General features: G+C 38.9%; 1 protein-coding gene across 1 annotated transcript in view; it reads right to left on the bottom strand.

Moving 5' to 3' along the window:
* LOC126248257 (39S ribosomal protein L37, mitochondrial) overlaps positions 1-20,472 on the bottom strand; it is a 74,029-nt gene that overhangs the window by 11,386 nt on the left and 42,171 nt on the right. Inside the window, exons 4-5 of the mRNA XM_049949107.1 lie at positions 6,973-7,259; positions 2,355-2,524 (exon numbers count right to left, since the gene is read on the bottom strand). Coding sequence (XP_049805064.1) covers positions 2,355-2,524; positions 6,973-7,259 — 457 coding nt within the window. The remainder of the gene's footprint in view (positions 1-2,354; positions 2,525-6,972; positions 7,260-20,472) is intronic.

Raw genomic sequence — 20,472 nt, 5'->3', positions numbered from 1 at the left:
TTCAGGAGCTCACATGGAATACTTAAATTCAAGTAACCTTCTATCCAGGCCCTCTGGCAAACAATTAACTGTCATTAATTAATTAAGGCCACTCCCAGTTGCCAATTATACAATTTATTTAAGCAAATTGGAGAGTAATCATGTAAAATTACTCTTACATGTACTGCACAATTGTTTAATTTTCTTGTTTAGCTGAAAATGAAAATTAATGATGCATTTGTCTATTTTAATATGTATAGTTCCCTATTAGCCTTTTTCTTTCATGAAATCTGTAATCATGTCTACAAATTTCATGACTGTTGGTTTTCCATTAAAAAAGCAGAAAGGGCTAAAACATAATTATTTTCTCATCATGGGGCTGCTTGAGTAAACACTATAGTCCAATTACTAAATATTTAGAAAATGAGATAGAAGAGATTGTGGAATAAGATCAGTTTGGACCTAGAAAAGGAAGAGGGGCAAGGTACAATAGACTGCTAAGAGACATTTCATTCAGTGTTTACAGTTAAATGTAGAGTTTTGTTTGTGTTTCATTAACTGTCATATAGCTTTTGATGAGGTCTACTGGAACCAGCTCAAAGGAATACTACAGTTAGTTGGAGTAGATTGGAAAGATCAAAGATTAATTTGCATCTTAACATATGCATCAAAAAAGTAAAACTATGAAGCATGAAGCCACTAACAGTAGCAATATTTGGAGGGAAGTTAGACAAGCTTATTGCATGTCTCCTAATTTTTCAACAATGATAGTAATTGGTGGAAAAGGTATTAGTAGAATTTGAAGATTTTAAGGTGGAACAATTATTACTAAGATGAAAATTAGCAGATGAGACTGTGGTTTTAACCAAAATGGGAACAAAAAACTTTACAAGATAAGATAGAATAATAGACACTTAGAAATAATTTGGCATGGAAATTAATACAGATAAGACAGAGGACATGAGAATCTCTTGCAGCAAAGACATAAAATTGGTCAAAACTAAACAGTTCAAATACCTGGGAAATCCAGTAACAAGACACGTTTAATGCACTGGGAAAAGCATTCATTCACCAGTAAGACTAGTATTGGGCTGGGAAAAAAGTTGCACATCTGACAAAATAAATATTGAAATGAGTTGGAGAAATGAAATCAATTTTGGAAAATGTCCTCCATATAGAATCTCATTGGATGGGCTATATTTTGGGGTACAACTGACTGCTCCTTGAAACAACAATTGGCAAGATAGAAGGGATCTGTGCAATGGGAATAAAAAAAGCCCAACAGAAAATATTTTCAGGATACAGAAGAAGTTCAATGTGGAGAAAAATGAAAAAGAAGAACCCAAATCAGAACCTCGGGAAAACAGGGTGAACTCTCCAGGCTCTCCTTCAGCCTGCCTGCTGGCAGAACACATTGTCCTACATCTATACCTATACTCTGATTTGGGTTCTGATTTTTCATTTTTCTCCACATTGAACTTCTTCTGTATCCTGAAAATATTTTCTGTTGGCCATTAAGCCATCAATCTAGTGGGCTTTTTTTATTCCCATTGCACAGATCCCTTCTATCTTGCCAATTGTTGTTTCAAGTAGCAGTCAGTTGTACCCCAAAATATAGCCCATCCAATGAGGTGGTGGATAGCACTTCATGTACCCATGTCATTTCCTCCTTTTGCTGGTTCAGTTGCGAATGATTCACAGGAAGGACGACTGCTGGTAAGACTCTGTGTGGGTTTGAACCTTGTGATTTTATCTCCACGGTCTTTTTGTAAGTTATACTTAGGAAGAAGCAATATATTGGTGGATATTCCAAGAAAGTAAGCTCTTGGAACTTTGTTGTTGTTCACAATGACAACTCCTTTACTTACAGCAACATGAGCTCATCTCAAGTGTACACAAAACTTGAATGTGACAAACTGAGACTCTTGGTGTGTCAAGCATTAAGTATTTTATCACATGCTACCCAAGTCAAGATGTCTGCTTCTACAATTAACCAAACTTGTTGTTATAGGGTAATGAAATGCTAAGTCACTCAGAAGACTAGTTTTAAGAGAAACTTACCAATACATAATTATATTCTGACATTTTTCATTTTCTAGTTAAGTCATTGGTCTTGCAGTCTAAATTTATGTTTATGAACTTTCCAACTTTCCTGCTTGATTCTTCTTTGCATAAAGAAACATTACTACAGACATTGCACATAAAAAAGCAACACAATAAATATTTTAAAATGAAACAATATGGTGTTGCTCAGGCACTCAACTATTTTCTCATTTGTATAAACCTTGTAACTGAAAATGTTTCCTTGAGCTATTTTATTATTAACGCTGCAATTTGTAGCTGCAAACATGACTTAAACTGGTGTAGAAACTTACCCCAAATCTGTGTCTAGCTTGAGCTGCTGCAACTGCAAATGCCTTTGCAAGTGTTCGCCCAAGTATTTGCTTCTCAGTAACAGGAGTCTCATAGAGATTAAATACTTTTGTTTCATCAAAATAAGTAATTGCTGTATTGACATACTGCGAAGGTCTATTTTTGTTGAAAACTGTAATAGAACAGATTGCTATTAAGTACAAATAATTGTGGTAAACTGCGTTATTTACACACTGGTTTTTACTGAAAAACACAACAGTGCTCTTTTACTGTGGGAAACAGTGTAAAATGTCTATTTCTTAAAAGTCTATTATCCATGACTCAGATCACATTTTGAAATTAATATACTACTAACTTGTGCTTCTGTTTGACTCTTCACAGTACAGTTAGCCAGCAATATTTTACAATTTTGGAGGTAACGAAACAATCTTAATAACATTAAATTCACAGATATATTCACAGATATTTTTAGTAAAATTACAAATGTCACATAAATGGAATACTCCAGAATGAAAAGAACAAACAAAAATAAGAAAGACAATCAGTAACAGTGAGCTGATTAATGCCTGGAGTGTACAAAAGCAAATACTAAACTACGTTCTCTGTCCACTTCAAATGCCTAACACAAATATCACCCAACACTCTTTCAGAATAAGTTAACCACTATATCAAATGTGCATCCTTGCCTAGTGATAACTGATTAACAGCAGGGACAAGAAGGCAAGTGCCAAATAAAATACACTGCATAGAGCAAAAATGTCAAAGTCCATGGGAACTTCACATCAAACATGTAATAAGACACTCCATCTGAAGATGACAGAGTAAAATCAAAGAACACATCACAGAGGTGAAACAAATAATATAAATGACTATATACAAACCATTTTATTTGGCACTTACAGTATTTTGTTTCTATCAATGGATAGGCCTGAAAGTCGATATGGATGTTACTGAATTAGATTATATTTCCTACACATTCTAATTTATCCTCACTAACACGTCCGACAATGAGCAACTGAATTACAGAGCTTGCCTGCACAGACAGCATTTCATTCTACTCTGGTACCAACAGAAATTCACTCTTCTATCAACTTAACAAGAGGATCACTGGTGGACGGGCTTCACTTGTAGATCCCTAACTTTTCCAAAATTTTATCATTAATCACCACAGTTTATTAAGTTTTAAGAAGAAGAAGAAGTTGATGAGCAGATGATGCTAATCAATCTTAAGACCATACCACCTTTCAGTAAAGAATCCCACAAGACAACATGGTCACCTAACCGATAGCTTACTGTCTACACATAAGCACACAGTTTGTGGGTTACAATACCTTTTAATTCTGGACTTCAGAGCAACAGTGCTCTATGGGAGTTCCGGAGAAGAAAACTGTTCTTGAAAACATTTCGTCAAAAATGAGAAAGTTATTCTCGTTTTGAGCTTGGTTGTGTAAAAAAGATACAGGACGTGTCAAAGAGAGCCATGGTGATAGGAGACACCTCCTAGGAATTTATGACTAGGGAGATGGTTGGGAGGAAGATTCAAATATGTACCTCTCTCTCAATGGCAGCTCACCATATGTGCTCAACAATATTGAGGCTATGTGAACTTGGGGTGAGCGGGAGGAGGGTGGCATGCTTATAATGTCATTACCATGCATATGTCAAATAACACTGGTGCAGTTTGAAAAGGACAGGATAGTTTTCTCTCTTACTATACACAACATATTTTTAAATGGAACAGCATGATATCATTTACAAAGAGAGAAACATATTTATATTTATGTTCTGAAGTTTGACTTCTCTTCTTTCAGTGGATTGCGACAATATCATCAAAGGAACACAGTGTTAATTTGCGTAGGATAAATAAGCAGCTACTTTTGGGATCTGCTTATTTTCTTTCATCACTCAATCACTTGAAACTATGTTAACATGTACATTTTGTCAGGGTAGATTTGAATATGTAGTGTGACAAGGAAGGAAGAAGACTGGTCACATTACTAAGAAACTATTTCACGTTACTAAGCAACTATTAATCATGGTGCATCACTGTACAATTTTATTTTTTACAATAACTGTATTCTCATGGTCTGATGAGTTTCAACAAAATCAACTAACTGATTTATAATTTTAATGCATTATGCTGGAATGCAAATATGGTGGAGTTCTACCACAGATTCACAGAAAGTGACAGAGAAATCTTTTGAGCACTAAAAGGAACAAATGCCGATATGGTAAGACCAAACGGGCTCTTTTCTATCTTTTTTGTTTGATCAATCATCTACCAAAAAACTGTTGTATAGTTATGTTGCTCATCTAGTTACACAAATAATCCATTATGCTTTTTGTTCAATTGGAACCCTTCCCATAACACTTTACTTAAAACATTTATGCACGTATACACACTCCGCTCAAAAACAGTGTTTGACACTCCTGAGTTTATGCTTTCTTTTCCCACTGAAAGCCCCTTTCTCAACACTCTTTTGACTGCATGAAATCACAATATACAACCACCTGTGTCAGAGATGGGTGGACATGCCTTCTCAGTGAGTGTCACCCACTACATCACCCTTTTTAATTTTGTAGAGTACATCAGAATTGTGGGTGAAATTTAGCAATCAACAGCCCCATAATTTGGGAGCTTCACAGGATCTAAATATCTATGAGTGGTTTCGGCTCGATATGGCACAGACATACATGTAGAAAGTTGTGGACTATCTTCCTCATTGAATGAAGTCTATTCTCAAGGCCAGAGGTGGTGTTACACAGTATTAACATTGTTGAGGCTGAGGATGTGACTTCTACAGTGGAGGAGGAAAAGGCTATGCGAAGATCAGAGAGTAACACAATCTCCTTTGCTAGTACATGAGTCGAGAGTGGTGGTGGTGACTGGAAGTGAGCAGTGGACCGCTAGTAAGTCATCCCTGACTGAATTACACTTTTATTTTTATTAGGTACAGTGGAGAAAAGGCAGTTGACACTGGGATATGTCGTGAGCTGCAGAGCTCAGCAAGTCATCATCAGCAGGTGTGCATAGGAGTGGCGTGCATAAGCAGCATCATCCCCTTAAGTCAGCAGAATGGCTGTAGCTGGCAGAGACCACACACTGCAGTCGATGTATGACAGCCCTATCCAGGCTGCTGGGCTGCCTCAGGGATACAGGGTAGGAGAGCACTCAACCCATAGCCCCAGCATGATTGACATCATGGGTGATGACTGGCATCCATGGAAGCCCCCAGGAATTGGTGTATATCTACAGAGACTGGGGTCGCCCGCCAGCCAGGCTTGAACAGACTGCCACTAGAGGGGTGGTCACCAACATGAGGTGGTCACATGGAGGGAGACCCACTAATTCATCTGCATACAGTCTGCAGCACAAGCGGTTGCCTGCCGCTACTGGAGACGAAGTCCTTGGTAGGTGGCTGGATACTTTATCTGGCTCTGCAGTATATTTTACCTCGAAGACATCAGATGATGGAGGTGGCAGTGACTGGCAACACGTACATACCACGATATTGTCGTGTACAGAAATGTTGGCAAGCATCTGAGAACATTTGATATTGAAGGTGTGAGATTTTTTTCTTTGTGTGTGTGTGTGTGTGTGTGTGTGTGGTGTGTGTGTGTGTGTGTGTGTGTGTGTGTGTGTGTGTGTGTGGTGTGTGTGTGTGGGGGGGGGATGGGGGGGGATGGGGGGGGAGGGAGTGTTTATGAGAATCTGCTGGGCAGTTGTTCTCCAACAGCAGTACCCTCAACCCGGAAGAGACAACAGGTTGTAGCAGCTGGATGTCACCATTTAGTGGTCATGACTTCATTTGTTCTGCTCTTTTTGTTTAGTTAGTTCCTGAAAAAGCCTACCATAACTGTAGTATTGCCAAGCTTCACCTTTCAGATGTGCTGGCTAGCTTTTTCCACTTCATCAGCACTCTCAATACAACTTCTTACTTCACAGGATGTGTTCATTACGACAGCACCTCTCTCCCTATGACATCATTTTGCTGCATTAGCACGAGGCAGTTTGATGCTCCAGAGTAGGGCATGGTGCAACAGCATGATGCTTCCTGGGGATGTGATTAGGTAAGTAATATGATTTAGAAGCTACTGAAGTATTTCATGTCACATGTTGCTACATATGATTTTGATAGGCAAAGTGATCAACTAGTTATTCATGTGGCCATGGCTGCATAATTTATACCTGACATAAGTATCCAAGACTTTGAGGTCAGTGTCTGTGTTTAACATTTTGAAATGTTCTATGGAATGACTAAATAATGAATCTTAAGAAATGGCATGTTTTAGTATTGGCAGGTTACTCCTGTATAAAATACTATGAAATATGATTTCTGAAGAGTTCCCAGTGAGATATATTCCCAGGCATCTGGCTTTGTCTATGATTCTATGTGTTTATACAATATTTCAACAACTCATTATGTCTACTTTGTATATCCTCAAGTTAGAATAATATTTTTAAAGAAACCAGACTATAATCTCATAGGAAACCAAGAACTATTCTTATTTATGTCTGCAAAAATTAATATAAGAGCAGCTCCTGAGTGTTACATGTACATACAGGAGTAGGAACACAGAATTATCATTGTTGTAATATTAGTAGTCAGTAACACTTACATGTCTGGTCCCTTATCTCATAGAAATTATTTGGCTCAAGAGTAATGGTACTCGAGAAAGGGTAGATATCAGGAAGTGAAATTCCCAGTGTATCATCTGCAGCAGACAGTGGTTTCAGTGGTGAAGCACGGATATGAGCTAAATCAATGGTCAAATCAAATTGGATGAGGTCATTCTCCTTGTCAAAGAAAACAGTTGTCTTTCCATCTTCAATCACTGAGGACTGTGTAGCTGATCCTTGAACCAAGGACTCACACAACTGGAAGAGTCGAGATGACAGCAGCTTCCTGCATGAGAAAAGAATTCATGTTTTGTAAATAACTTTACATCTAACTAATTAGCTGCACACTCACATTTATAATACACACAAAACTAGCAACAATTTTACAAACACATTAAACAAGAATAAGTACCAAATTTCTACACTGGTACATCAACGATGCAGAGGACAGCATTTTTACTAAAGATATTTCAAGTAGAATGTTACATGGGAATAACAAGTTTATTCCGAGGATTTTTGTGAATAATCTCGCACAAAAATTAAGGATACAAATAATTTAGCATTATACGATGAGGGGATAAAACTACTTCATGTACTGTTACCAAATTTCCACACTATCTGATATCATGGTGAAACAGTTTTTCAACCTTTGTAGACAGAACTGTGCCACACACATCGTCACACCAGAACACTATTACTGGAAGGCTGCTGGCCATCAGTGTACTCATAAAGAGTAATGTATTAACTACTATGTTACCTATAAATATACCCTTATCAGCCAAAACCCAATAGGCAGTGTGTCCATCTTTGGCACAGATAACAACGACAATGCGTCAAGACATGGAGGCAATGAGGACTTGGTAGGTCACTGGAGGGAGATGGCACCACATCTGCATACACAACTTGCCTAATTTCCGTCACTTATGGAGGGGGGGATGATGAGCTCTGATGCCAAGTTCAATCACATCCCAGATGTGTTTGATTGGTTTCAGATCTGGTGAGCTGGAGGGTCAGCACATCAACTGGAACTCGCCACTATGTTCCTCGGACCACTTCATCACTCTCCTAGCCTTGTGACAAGGCACTATGTTGTTGTTGTTGTGGTCCTCAGTCCAGAGCCTGGTTTGATGCAGCTCTCAATGTTACTCTATCCTGTGCAACCTTCTTCACCTCCAAGTAACTACTGCAACTTACATCCTTCTAAATTTGCTTAGTGTATTCATCCCTTGGTCTCCCTCTACAATTTTTACCATCCACACTGCCCTCCAATACTAAATTGGTGATCCCTTGATGCCTCAGAATGTGTCCTATCAACTGATCCCTTCTTCTAGTCAAGTTGTGCCACAAATTCCTTTTTTCCCCAATTTTATTTAGTACCTCCTCATTAGTTATGTGATCTACCCATCTAATCTTCAGCATTCTTCTGTAGCACCACATTTCGAAAGTATCTATTCTCTTCTTGTCCAAACTATTTATCGTCCATGTTTCACTTCCATATATGGCTACACTCCATACAAATACTTTCAGAAAAGACTTCCTGACACTTAAATCTATACTTGATGTTAACAGATTTCTCTTCTTCAGAAACAATTTTCTTGCCATCGCCAGTCTACATTTTATATCCTCTCTACTTTGACCATCATCAGTTATTTTGCTCCCCAAGTAGCAAAACTCACCTACTACTTTATGTGTCTCATTTCCTAATTTAATTCCCTCAGCATCACCCAACTTAATTCCACTACATTTCATGATCCTTGCTTTACTTTTGTTGATGTTCATCTTATATCATCCTTTCAAGACACCATCCATTCCGTTCAACTGCTCTTCCAGGTCCTTTGCTGTCTCTGCCAGAATTACAATGTCATTGGTAAACCTCAAAGTTTTAATTTCTTCTCCGTGGATTTTAATTTCTACTCTAAATTTTTCCTTTGTTTCCTGTACTGCTTGCTCAATATACAGATTGAATAACATTGGGGGTAGGCTACAACCCTGTCTCACTCCCTTCCTAACCACTGCTTCCCTTCCATACTCTTGGACTCTTATAACTGCTGTCTGGTATCTGCACAAATTGTAAATAGTCTTTTGCTCCCTGTATTTGATCTCTGCCACCTTCAGAACTTTGAAGAAAGCATTCCAGTCAACACTGTCAAAAGCTTTCTCTAAGTCTATAAATGCTAGAAATGTAGGTTTGCCTTTCCTTAATCTATCTTCTAAGTAAGTTGTAGGGTCAGTATTGCCTCGCATGTTCCATCATTTCTATGGAATCCAAACTGATCTTCCCAAAGTTCGGCTTCTTCCACTTTTTCCATTCGTCTGTAAAGAATTTGTGTTAGTATTTTGCAGCCCTGACTTATTAAACTGATAGTTTGGTCATTTTCACCCTCAACGCCTAGTTTATTTGGGATTGGAATTATTACATTCTTCTTGAAGTCGGGGGGTATTTCGTCTGTCTCATACACTTTGCTCACCATATGGAAGAGTTTTGTCATGGGTGGTTCTCCCAAGGCTATCAGTAGTTCTAATGGAATGTTGTCTACTCCTGGGGTCTTGTTTCGACTTAAGTCTTTCAGTGCTCTATCAAATTTTTCACGCAGTATCGTATCTCCCATTTCATCTTCATCTACACCCTCTTCCATTTCCATAATATTGCCCTCAAGTACATCACCCTTGTATAGACCCTCCATGTACTCCTTCCACCTTTCTGCTTTCCCTTCTTTGCTTAGAAGTGGGATACCGTCTGAGCTCTTGATATTTATACTGGTGGTTCTATTGTGTCCAAAGGTCTCTTTAATTTTCCTGTAGGCAGTATCTATCTTACCCCTAGTGATATATGGCTCTACATTCTTACATTTGTCCTCTAGCCATCCCTGCTTAGCCATTTTGCACTTCCTGTTGATCTCATTTTGGAGATGTTTGTATTCCTTTTCACCTGCTTCATTGCATCCTTATATTTTCTTCCTCCATCAATTAAATTTAGTATCTCTTCTGTTACCCAAGGATTTCCACTAGCCTTCATCTTTTTACCTATTTGATACTCTGCTGCCTTCACTATTTCATCTCTCAAAGCTACTCATTCTTCTTCTACTTTATTTCTTTTCCCTGTTCTTTTCAGTCATTCACTAATGCTCTCTCTGAAACTCTCTACAACCTCTGGTTCTTTCAGTTTATCTGGGTCCCATCTCCTTAAATTCCCACCTTTTTGCAGTTTCTTCAGTTTTAATCTACAGTTCATAACCAATAAATTGTGCTCAGAGTCCACATCTGCCCCTGGAAATGTCTTACAATTTAAAACCTGGTTACTAAATATCTCTCTTGCCATTACATAATCAATCTGAAACCTTCCAGTGTCTCCAGGCCTCTTCCATGTATACAACCTTCTTTCCTCATTCTTAATCCATGTGTTGGCTATAATTAAGTTATGCTCTGTGCAAAATTCTACCAGGCGGCTTCCTCTTTCATTCCTTATCCTCATTTCACATTCTCCTAATACTCTTCCTTCTCTTCCTTTTCCTAAAATCAAATTCCAGTCCCCCATGACTATTAAATTTTTGTCTCCCTTCACTATCTGAACACTTTCTTTTATCACATCATACATTTCTTCAATCTCTTCATCATCTGCAGAAGAAGTTGACATACATATTAGTACTGCTGTGGTAAGCGTGGGCTTCATGTCTATCTTGACTACAATAATGCGTTCGCTATGCTTTTCACAGCAGCTTACCTGCACTCCTATTTTTTTAATTCATTATTAAACCTATTCCTGCATTACCCCTATTTGATTTTGTATTTATAACCATGTGTTCACCTGACAATACCAGTTTTCTTTGTCCAGTTAACGACATTCTCCTGAGTAGTCCCCGCCTGGAGATTCAAATGGGGGACTACTTCAACTCTGGGATATTTTACCCAAGAGGACATTATCTTGTTGAAAAATGCCACTGCTGTCATGAAACATGAAGATCATGAAGGGCTGTAAGTAATCTACAAACCAGTGTATGATACTCCTTGGCTGTCATGATGCCTTGCATGAACTCCACTGGACCCATGGATGCCCATGTGAATGTTCCCCACAGCATTATGGAGCCACCACCAGCTTCCATCCATCCCACAGTACAGGTGTCAAGGAGCTGTTTCCCTGGAAGACAAAGGATTTGCACCCTCCAATCAGTATGATGAGGAAGGTATCAGAATTCATCAGACCGTGCAACACTCTGATACTGCGCCAACATCCAGTGCCGACAGTCATGTGCCCATTTAGGTCATAGGTGCTGACATCAAGGAGGTAATATTTGCACATGCAAGATACAGCGGCTGCAGAGGCCCATTGTTAGCAGTGTCCAGTGCACTGTGTGTTCAGACACACTTGTATTTCACCTAGCATTAAAGTCTGATGGTAGTTCCACCAGTTCGTAGCCTATGATGTCCGACATCTGTAATGAGAGGTGGCCACCCAACCCTTCGATGTCTGGACGTGGTTTCACAATGTGTTGAAGACGCTCACCAGAGCTCTCCTCTAACGCCCGACAAGTCGTGCAGGTAACAAAATGGTCATGCAAGCCTCTGGGCCATCACAATCTACCCTCGGTCTAGCTCAGATAGATCACACACCATCCCCATTCTACACACGGACAGCACACACACTGATAGCACACACAGTGTGTGTGTCTGACTGGCAGTCACTCCTCACCAGGTGACACTGCCATCACCTGAATGGGTTTACATCAACAGCAGGTAGGTAGTCATAACATTCTGGCTGATCATTGCATATTAGTGTAAAACTTCAGTACTATGTAAGTTGCTTAAGATGGTACCTACCAGATATCCAATACTAAATGTTTGGGCTCTTTTTGTCATTCCTAACACAATAAAACACGATAGTACCATCGAGCCCAACAGGGAATATGAAAAGACTGTGGTCCACGTGCAGTCTACAGCTGGTAAGACTGATGAGGGCAAGCAATTGCCAGCAATGCAAACATATTTTTATCTAAGTATGAAGGCTAAGTAATGTGTGTCATCATGTGAACACAACCGAAACACAGTTCTCTACTGACGTCCAGGTCTAGGGAAAGTTGATACCAATAAGCAAACATCAGAAGAAAAAAAGCTTCATGAATGGTTATGACCTGCCAGACCACTATCGGAAGGTTTCCTTTATTTTGTGCACTCCAGCTCTTCAAAGGATTTCTTCCAAAGACTAGCAAAGTTTTCATTCTCTTTAGTGTGTGCCTCTTGACGACTCAATGTCTCTGCTATTCAGTGAATGGTCACCTTTACTCCTAAATATTTACAACATTCTACTAGAACTTTCCTATGTATTCATATTTTAATATTTCTGGACAGTGAGGTACAAAATGACCAACTTTCCAACAAAAACTTCATTAGTTTTTTAATATTTATGTTTTTAGTCAATTATGAACAAAGTAAGAATTAGGTGCCTGAGCGAGCTGTGCCAAACTAAGCTTTTTGAGCACACAATGTGAACATATGGATTCTATTTCAGCTGCTTATCAGCTTCAATGAATAGGCATTTTATGCAAGAATTTTAAGCAATTTCCTTTCACTAATTTAAATTTCAGGGATTTTCAGCTTTTAATCACTTTCAGTATTTCAATTTGATTATTATTATTATTATTAAATATTAAACTACAGTGTATGAACCATTTTCTGACTTATTCTTTTACTGCTTTGGTTGTGCCTGAATGTAAGTGGGGTCGCTTGTCATGTTTGCTCACATCAAAACAGATATTCCCATCTTTACATTCTTGATTAGGTGTCTTCTTCGATGATTAGTACAAAAGTGCTACCTGAGAACCAAATGGCATGGAAAGTTACCCAACTATGAGTATATAGTCACAAATGTACTAAATGCACGTATCTGTTGAAGCAGTTCTTTCTTTCATATTTTGTACATGCAAGGCTGACCTGTCCTGGATAGCATGAATTTTCGTCGGTTGGTTGTATGTATGAGGGCATGTTGAAAAGTAATGCTTTCAAATTCTTTATGTGAAAAATCTAAAAGCTCTAAAAGAATCATTATTAACATTCTACATCTTTATTTTTCATGTCTACATATTTATTCCTCAACATAATCACCCTGGTTACAAACAAATTTTTCCCAATGAGAGACCAGTTTTTTGACACCATCACTGTAGAATGTTTGACACTGCTGACGGAGCCTCAATCTCACCTTTGCTTGCACTACTTCATCACTATCAAAGCGAAGTCCTAAAAGGTGTTCTTTAAGTTTTGGAAACAGCTGAAAATCGTATGCCACCAAGTTGGAACTGCAGGCAGTGAACACAAGGCACTGGATTGTTGCAGGCATTGCAGCGCTCGTGTGCACTCTGGCATTGTCATGTTGAAGGAATGGGTGCTCCATGTGTGGATGAACTCTTCAAATTCAAAAGCCAATTACAGCACACTATTTCTCACATACCAACATAGTTACGATACACACTGCCATGTTACCCACTACAATTCCAAGAGTACTCCATCCAGAGGCATGTTAATATTACACCCTATCACCTCATCGATCTGAAGCAGAAATGAATGCCACAGCCATATTGCTTGTTTCAATGACTACAGCTTGTTGTTCCTCAAATCTAGTCATTGTACCTCTCATTGAAGCATGATCTTGTGTCTCAACAGTGAAGTGACTGCATGTACAGGGACAGCACATTGTACAATTGTATTTGCTATGCAGACAGCCTTTGCTGCTTCATTTCCTTGAATTCGCACATTCCACAGTACCCAACAAAATGACAACTCCTTCCCCTGTCTCTGTATGTGGAAAACGGAGTTGTGGATCATTTGGACCTCTTTTTCTGCTATATACATTTGTTGGACAGTCTCCAGGTCACTTAGGGCACCAGAACAGATTAAGAATTTGCTAGCAAGATTACATCTCATCAGGTCCCTCACCTTCAGGATTTAATATAATTCAGCGCAGCACTGAATGCCATGAATTCATTAGATAAGCAAACCTTAAGGATACATTCAGGAAATAGCACAGTACAGGCCACTGCTTAGTCACATCAGTGTAAGCTAAACATAGGTGCAGTGTTCTGATAAAACACTGTAAAACATGGATTTACAGATTTCATCCACAGTACAAATTCTTTTTGTAGTCTGTTAAATCAAAAATAATTCAGGGTCTCCTTGTCAACCATGGTGATGAACGACTCCACCCCCGATTCAACACTGTAATATGGTATGAATTAAGTGCCAATAAGTTCTTACTATGGTGAAGCTCGCATGGCATCATTGGTTACAGTTAATTTATGAATATTCACTTTATTAGAGGGAGCCACATTATGAAAGGCCAGTGATGGGGAGGGGGGGTGTTGAGAGTACACCGTATACCTGACACATTGCCACTGGATAAGAAGTGGAGTGCAAGCAACAGTATGGAATGCCAGTGACTGGCAGCATTGAAAGTAGGCTGTAGACATAACACACCATGCGAATCTGATGCTGGATGAGCAAGTGGTAGTTCGTCAAACTCAACATAGAGGCTGGGAATTGGACAAGTCTCATATGCCCCTGTTCGCAGGCTTATCCCATTGTGGCGAACACTATAAGTGAATTTAAGATGAGACAGTCTAATTGAGGTCTAAACTGTGCATTCATAGTCTGAGGAAGATCATACAAATGCCTTGTAGAACTGAGGTGAACATGTTTGGTGTGCTGTCAATGCTCTGTGTCAATGACAAATTAATACGTACAATGCCTTTAGGCTTTTTGTTTCCAAAAATTTCAGGTGTGGTAGCCATTTAAACCTCTCATTGAAAGTGAGACTCAAACACCTTAGTAGACTCATTTTGAGGGATGGCTGGTTACACGGAGAATGAGAATGATTAAAATTAACACAAACACATTTCTCTGACAAAAATTTAAAACCTGTGCCATCTTCCCACTACTCCAACTGTCTTATCATCAATTGCAAGTGATCAGCAGTAGCACAGGGTAGAAGGGGGAGCAGAATCTGGCAATATCATATACAAACAATGAACATTTAAAGTGAAAATTAACTGTAGACATTATACCATCAGTTGCTACAGAAAACAGACCAGCACTTAAAACGGAGCCTGGAGGGACAGCTTTCCTGTTCAAACTGCTTTGACAGAGCATCAATGGCCTGATATCTAAAAAAACTGCCTCGCAAGGGCATTTGAATATGAGTACACATCCACCAAAGAATTATGTATGGAGCTACCAAGGATGCTATGCCTCAACACAGTGCCACAGGCCATCTCACAATCAAAGAATATATGTATGAGATGTTGCCTGCATAGAAAAATATTGTTGTATTTCTGCCTCCAGCAGGGTGTGATCATCAGCGGTTGAACAATACCACCTGAAAGCATGCTGGGGGTGATTAAATAGTTCCTGTGACTCAGGGAAGAGGATTTTCTCCACATTCTTCTTGAGATTAATGCTGTGCCAGGTCTGAATCTTACCTGACGCACTCTCCTTGGCTTGACAATGTACAATCCAATTCCCACACATAAATGGAGATACTGTATTCCTCAATGCTATTGGAATGGAAATTCCAACCGTTCCTTTCCATTCACACCTGATGGCAGTGGAAAGTTGGTTTCTAATTTTCAGAGGCAGTGATGGAATAAAAAAGAGTGTATATGCGGAGAAGGAAAAAACAATTCCCTGATTTTCTGCCGGATTTCCCAGTTAAAAATACACTTTCTACTGGGTGAAAGTACACTTTTTCCATATTAAGTGATAGTATACTTTTCTTTGGAACTGTAAAACTTATCAGTCCTTTGAATGGTTATGGTTTTATACAAAGAATTTCCCTGCACTTTAGGAAATGAAATTTAGGGAAAAATATAAGTTCTGGAAAGATGTCTAATGTGCAGCAACATGTACATTTTTGTAATACAAAAATATAAATTCAAATTCCACCAAACATCGCACATTTGGGCTTTTGTAAGCTGGTCATAGCTCATGTCACATAATCTTGCCAGCCGATCACAGAGGATTTTCAGAGCATAGAACAGGTGATGTAGTCAGCCAACAGAAACATCACCGTTAAGTAGCACGAACACACAGACAGAAAAAGTTAATGGTTTAAATTAATATACATAGTGTTGCTACAAGAAAAGCAAAGCTTTCACATATAATATTAGTCTCAAAGAGTAATAAGCTGCAAGAGAAGCTAAGCTTCCACATATAATGTTGATCTTTTACGTGCGTGTTACTCTTTAAGACACATTACACAAATGTGCCAGTAAAATTTTTAATGACATAAATGTCTGATCTCCTGGGCTCGAAATGCTTGTCCCCAAAGAGTTGATTTTTAAATAAGAGTCAAAAGCTCTCTCATTAAGAAATTCATTGTGCATTCTCGCACAGTTTATCTTGTGTAAAAGGAAATTTGCTATGAAAGTAACACATTTCATACAACCATTCACAATATTTTCTTGCAACCTATTAGAAACAGGTTTGTTTCAGCAGTTGCCAGAGAGCGACAGATAACAGGTGTCACCGCACTTGCGCAGCTACAGTGACGCAGCAAGCCCATATGTTCGTACGTGCAAAACATTAAAAGTCAAAAAAGAAATAAGACATTAGAGGATACTCCAAGAGCATTGCAATTTCGTGAGCAATACTAAAATGCATAATTCGGCTTAAAGTGCACATTCATATGTCCAGATTAGGATGTAAATTTTCTTGGAGTACCAGTACTGTATTATTTCATGTTTGGTTCTTTATTATGGCATAGTGGCAAACATGCTAGAAGATGAAAACGTGCACTTGGAATTGAAGCGAACAATTAAAACAAGCCAATAGTGTGGAATTAAACACTCTGTTTCAAATAAATTGACTGCCTCAGTGGAAAAGATTAATAAAAGCCAAATTTCTTTAGCAAACCAACAAAAATAACTTCATTGTTCTGCAAGGTGATTAATGCTTGACTGTCAGAAAGGTGGAAATAAAATAAAATCTAAAACTAACAACATATTTTAGCCTTATGAAATTATGTGAATGTATTTTAATTCACTTGATAGCTCTCGGCCACAGAAATCCGTTTTGTTTTCATTTGACGTGAGAGCAACTGACATGAGGAAACGTAAACACGGGTCACGTGGTGACTACCCACCTCCCCACTACAGCTCAGACTGCTCAGTGCACCAGCCCTGGATCTACGATATTTCCGAACTGGGGCAATACTAGATAGTGGCAATCCGCCCCCCCCCCCCCCCCCCCCCCCTCGTGCATTTTAGGTAGGACGGCCAAAAATAAATAAATAAATAAAAAATACAAAAAAATCGACTTTTCAAAAATATGTTCATTTTGTAGCGCACATCTTTCTGAAGAGTCTGATACATAAAACATAGATGTTCAAGGAAATGTGAGACATGTTATTTGGTCGTAAGAGTGCCAAAGTGCAGTGCCATGCCTCTGCAGACAGCATTCTTCTATTGCTTGTCACTGCATTTCGCTCTGTGGAATTCAAACGTGTAATATTTTGTAATGGGTGCCATCAAACTATACTCAGGACAGTGGAAATTAAAATGTCATGTGGTGCCTCTCCTGCTCCAGTTTGACATCCTGCCCCTATTTCTTTCTTTCTTTCTTTCTTTCTTTCTTTCTTTCTTTCTTTCTTTCTTTTATTTATTTTATTTTTTTTTTTTTAGAAGAAAATCCTTGCAATTAATACTGGATGGAATTATTTGTAACAGGGAGAACAAGAACTCTTCAGAAAATTTGCACTCTTTATTGCCTATTAGATAATAGGTTGCTTTTTTGTGTGACAAAAAATTAAATATAAGATACATACAACAAGTAAAGACAAGACACAAGGAAGACAGTACACATTTCTTCAGTCCTTAAGTTCTAGCATTTTTCTCTCTCTAATCTTGCTACAGCTTTACAAGGTGTGCTTTTCTTCCTGTGAAAGAATCTATTACCTCATCACAGTTCGCCAAACATTTTGTTACATGAGAAACGAAATTTCGTTGTCTAATACTGAAAAAGGCTGTTAATACAAATAGTAACCAAGACTGGTGTGGTTCCTCGATCTGAATACTTGTATTTTGTCGCTGTCTGCTAGATAAAACAAAACAGGCCTGCCTAATATTGCAGAAATTGTAACACATGCGAAAAAAACGAGACTGTTTTGGCACAAACGGTCATTTTTATAACATGACAGAATATAATTCATGAAGTACCAATATCAAATGCCTATTAGGCCTACCACAAGGAGAAAGTTTCATGTTAGGAAATAGTTTCACATTTCATTCACACGCTCCAGTTTCTGAAGCCTGAAATCGAAAAGTAGTAGTATGAAATTTTTATACAAATTTGGAATCGTCATATTCTTCCATAATTTGTGTGATGTCCCTGTTTCTTCTCCTTCCCCGTATTGACAAATAATCTTGTCATCACTAATTCTGTAACTATTCCTGCCAGTGTCAAAACTGATTTCACTAACACTGCTACAATCACCAGTTTAGTTATCCCGTGTTTATTCTCCGGTTAGGCGTTATTACATGTTTGTCCAATGCGTTTTCCACACTACTCCCCGAATAGAACTTTAGTGGTTGCTAACTCGGGACTGTACAACTGGCCCTTACTAGTGTAGCGGTCTGGCCAAAAATTTTCTGTCAAAATTTCATTTTCTTGGATACACTGAGAGGATAATACGTAATCTTTCTTACCTGTTTTTCCTGATAGTCATTTATTTCCACTCTGGTTGTCTGAATCTACAGATTTCACTAGTAATTATAACAAAGATGATCATTCACAAACCCAGTCAACCACATAAACAGCAACTGGCATTCAGCCATTAGGCAGGCTTTATTCCGCTCAACTCATATAGCCCAGTCCCCTTTTGTCTGCAGGGAAGTTTATTTCTAGATGCGACGGGGATTCCTCTGGTACAGACATCACATACACTATGCACGCATTCAAAAATCAACATCAACTTATGAGTCATTCAAAAATCAACTTAGAATTTGTTGAAAAACCAACAGGGATGTGTTTCAAAATCATATGAATAATCAATAGGCCAACATGTGTTGGATGCTAGGCGCTTTGTGAAACAAGGTCTTTTTCCTCAAGAATATGAGCTGCCCCCCCCCCCCCACCTCTGAAATTGCCACCTGGGGCAGATACCCTGGTTTGCCCCCCGCCCCCTAGATCTGGGCCTGTTACGCATGCATGAATCTGGCAGCTTATGCGCATCTGTAAAGGTTTTCCGGGTAGCATCTGGCTGCTTGCTGCTACTGCTTAAACAGCTAACTGCCACACTTCTGTAGCGAGAAGTGGGAGAAGGTATTACCCATACGCGACTCAACTGCGCATGTGCTTGAGTTCACTTGCAACTGCTCAAACGAATCTAATGTAAGCAATTGTGACATCACACTCATCAGAGACAATTAGTTGTTATGAAGCATTGCATAGTCTTCCTAAAGCCTTTGACACATTTTGCTGTTGGTAGATGCTTGTATGAGCACTGTGTTTTGTTGTTGTACATGGTGCATTTCCTCTGCCACTTAAGTCTCATTTTTGTTATTTTTTCTCTCGTTCATGTTTTACTCTGCAGTAGTTAGATACAGTAATATCCTTTGTTAGAGTATTGGTTCTTACCAGTCAAAGTTACAAAAATTAACTTAAAATTAAAACAATGAAAAATTCCTGGAATTCTAAAAAATTCCTGGTTTTTTTCCAGTTCTCTCCCATATGAAAAAATTTCCGGGTTTTTCCCGGGTCTCCAGGTTGTCCCGAGTCGTATACACCCTGTCAAAGTACTCTGCCATACACTGTAAACACCCCTGCTACAATACAGCAGCTGTTAAAGACCAGGCATGTTTGCCACATAACATTCTTATGGTTTATACTTTCGAAGATATTATTAAATTATTTGTTCAGGCTACAAACACTTGCCATCACCTCGGAGTGATCTTTATGATTTCTCTTTATACATTTGCCCCGGCGACTGAAAGGGTTTTCAGCACAGGGTAGGCATTTGAAGTGTCACAAAACCATGTGCCTCACCCTAACTGAACAATGTTCCACCACGGGATGTGTTGCCTCTGTAGCCAGCAATCAGGTGTAACAGTTGCATCAAGACCATGGTGGATCATGCATGTAATGTGAACAACTCATTTCTAGACATAAATTCGGGGTTCAAAAACAGCCAGTTGGTGATACAATGTTTAGTTTGTCTTGCTGAAGGAAAGGAAAGAAGATTAGACTTTAATGTCCAACTGACAGCGAGGTCATTAGAGACAGAGCACAAGGTCGGATCACAAAAGTATGGGGAAGCAAATCAGATTTACCCTTTACACAGGAACCATCCTGGCATTTGCTTGGAGCAATTTAGGGAAATCACACTAAATTTAAATCTGGATGGTCAGATCGAGATTTCAACCATCGTCGTACTGAATACAAGTCCTGTGTGCTAGGTACTACACCACCTCACTCGGTTATTCTGCTGAACATCCATGGTGGTGGTGTCTCTACAGGTCTGT

Source organism: Schistocerca nitens, chromosome 3 (assembly GCF_023898315.1).
Source record: "Schistocerca nitens isolate TAMUIC-IGC-003100 chromosome 3, iqSchNite1.1, whole genome shotgun sequence".
Classification (NCBI taxonomy): Eukaryota; Metazoa; Arthropoda; class Insecta; order Orthoptera; family Acrididae; genus Schistocerca; species Schistocerca nitens.
Note: the sequence above shows the minus strand (reverse complement) of the source record. Positions and strands in the feature narration are given on the sequence as shown.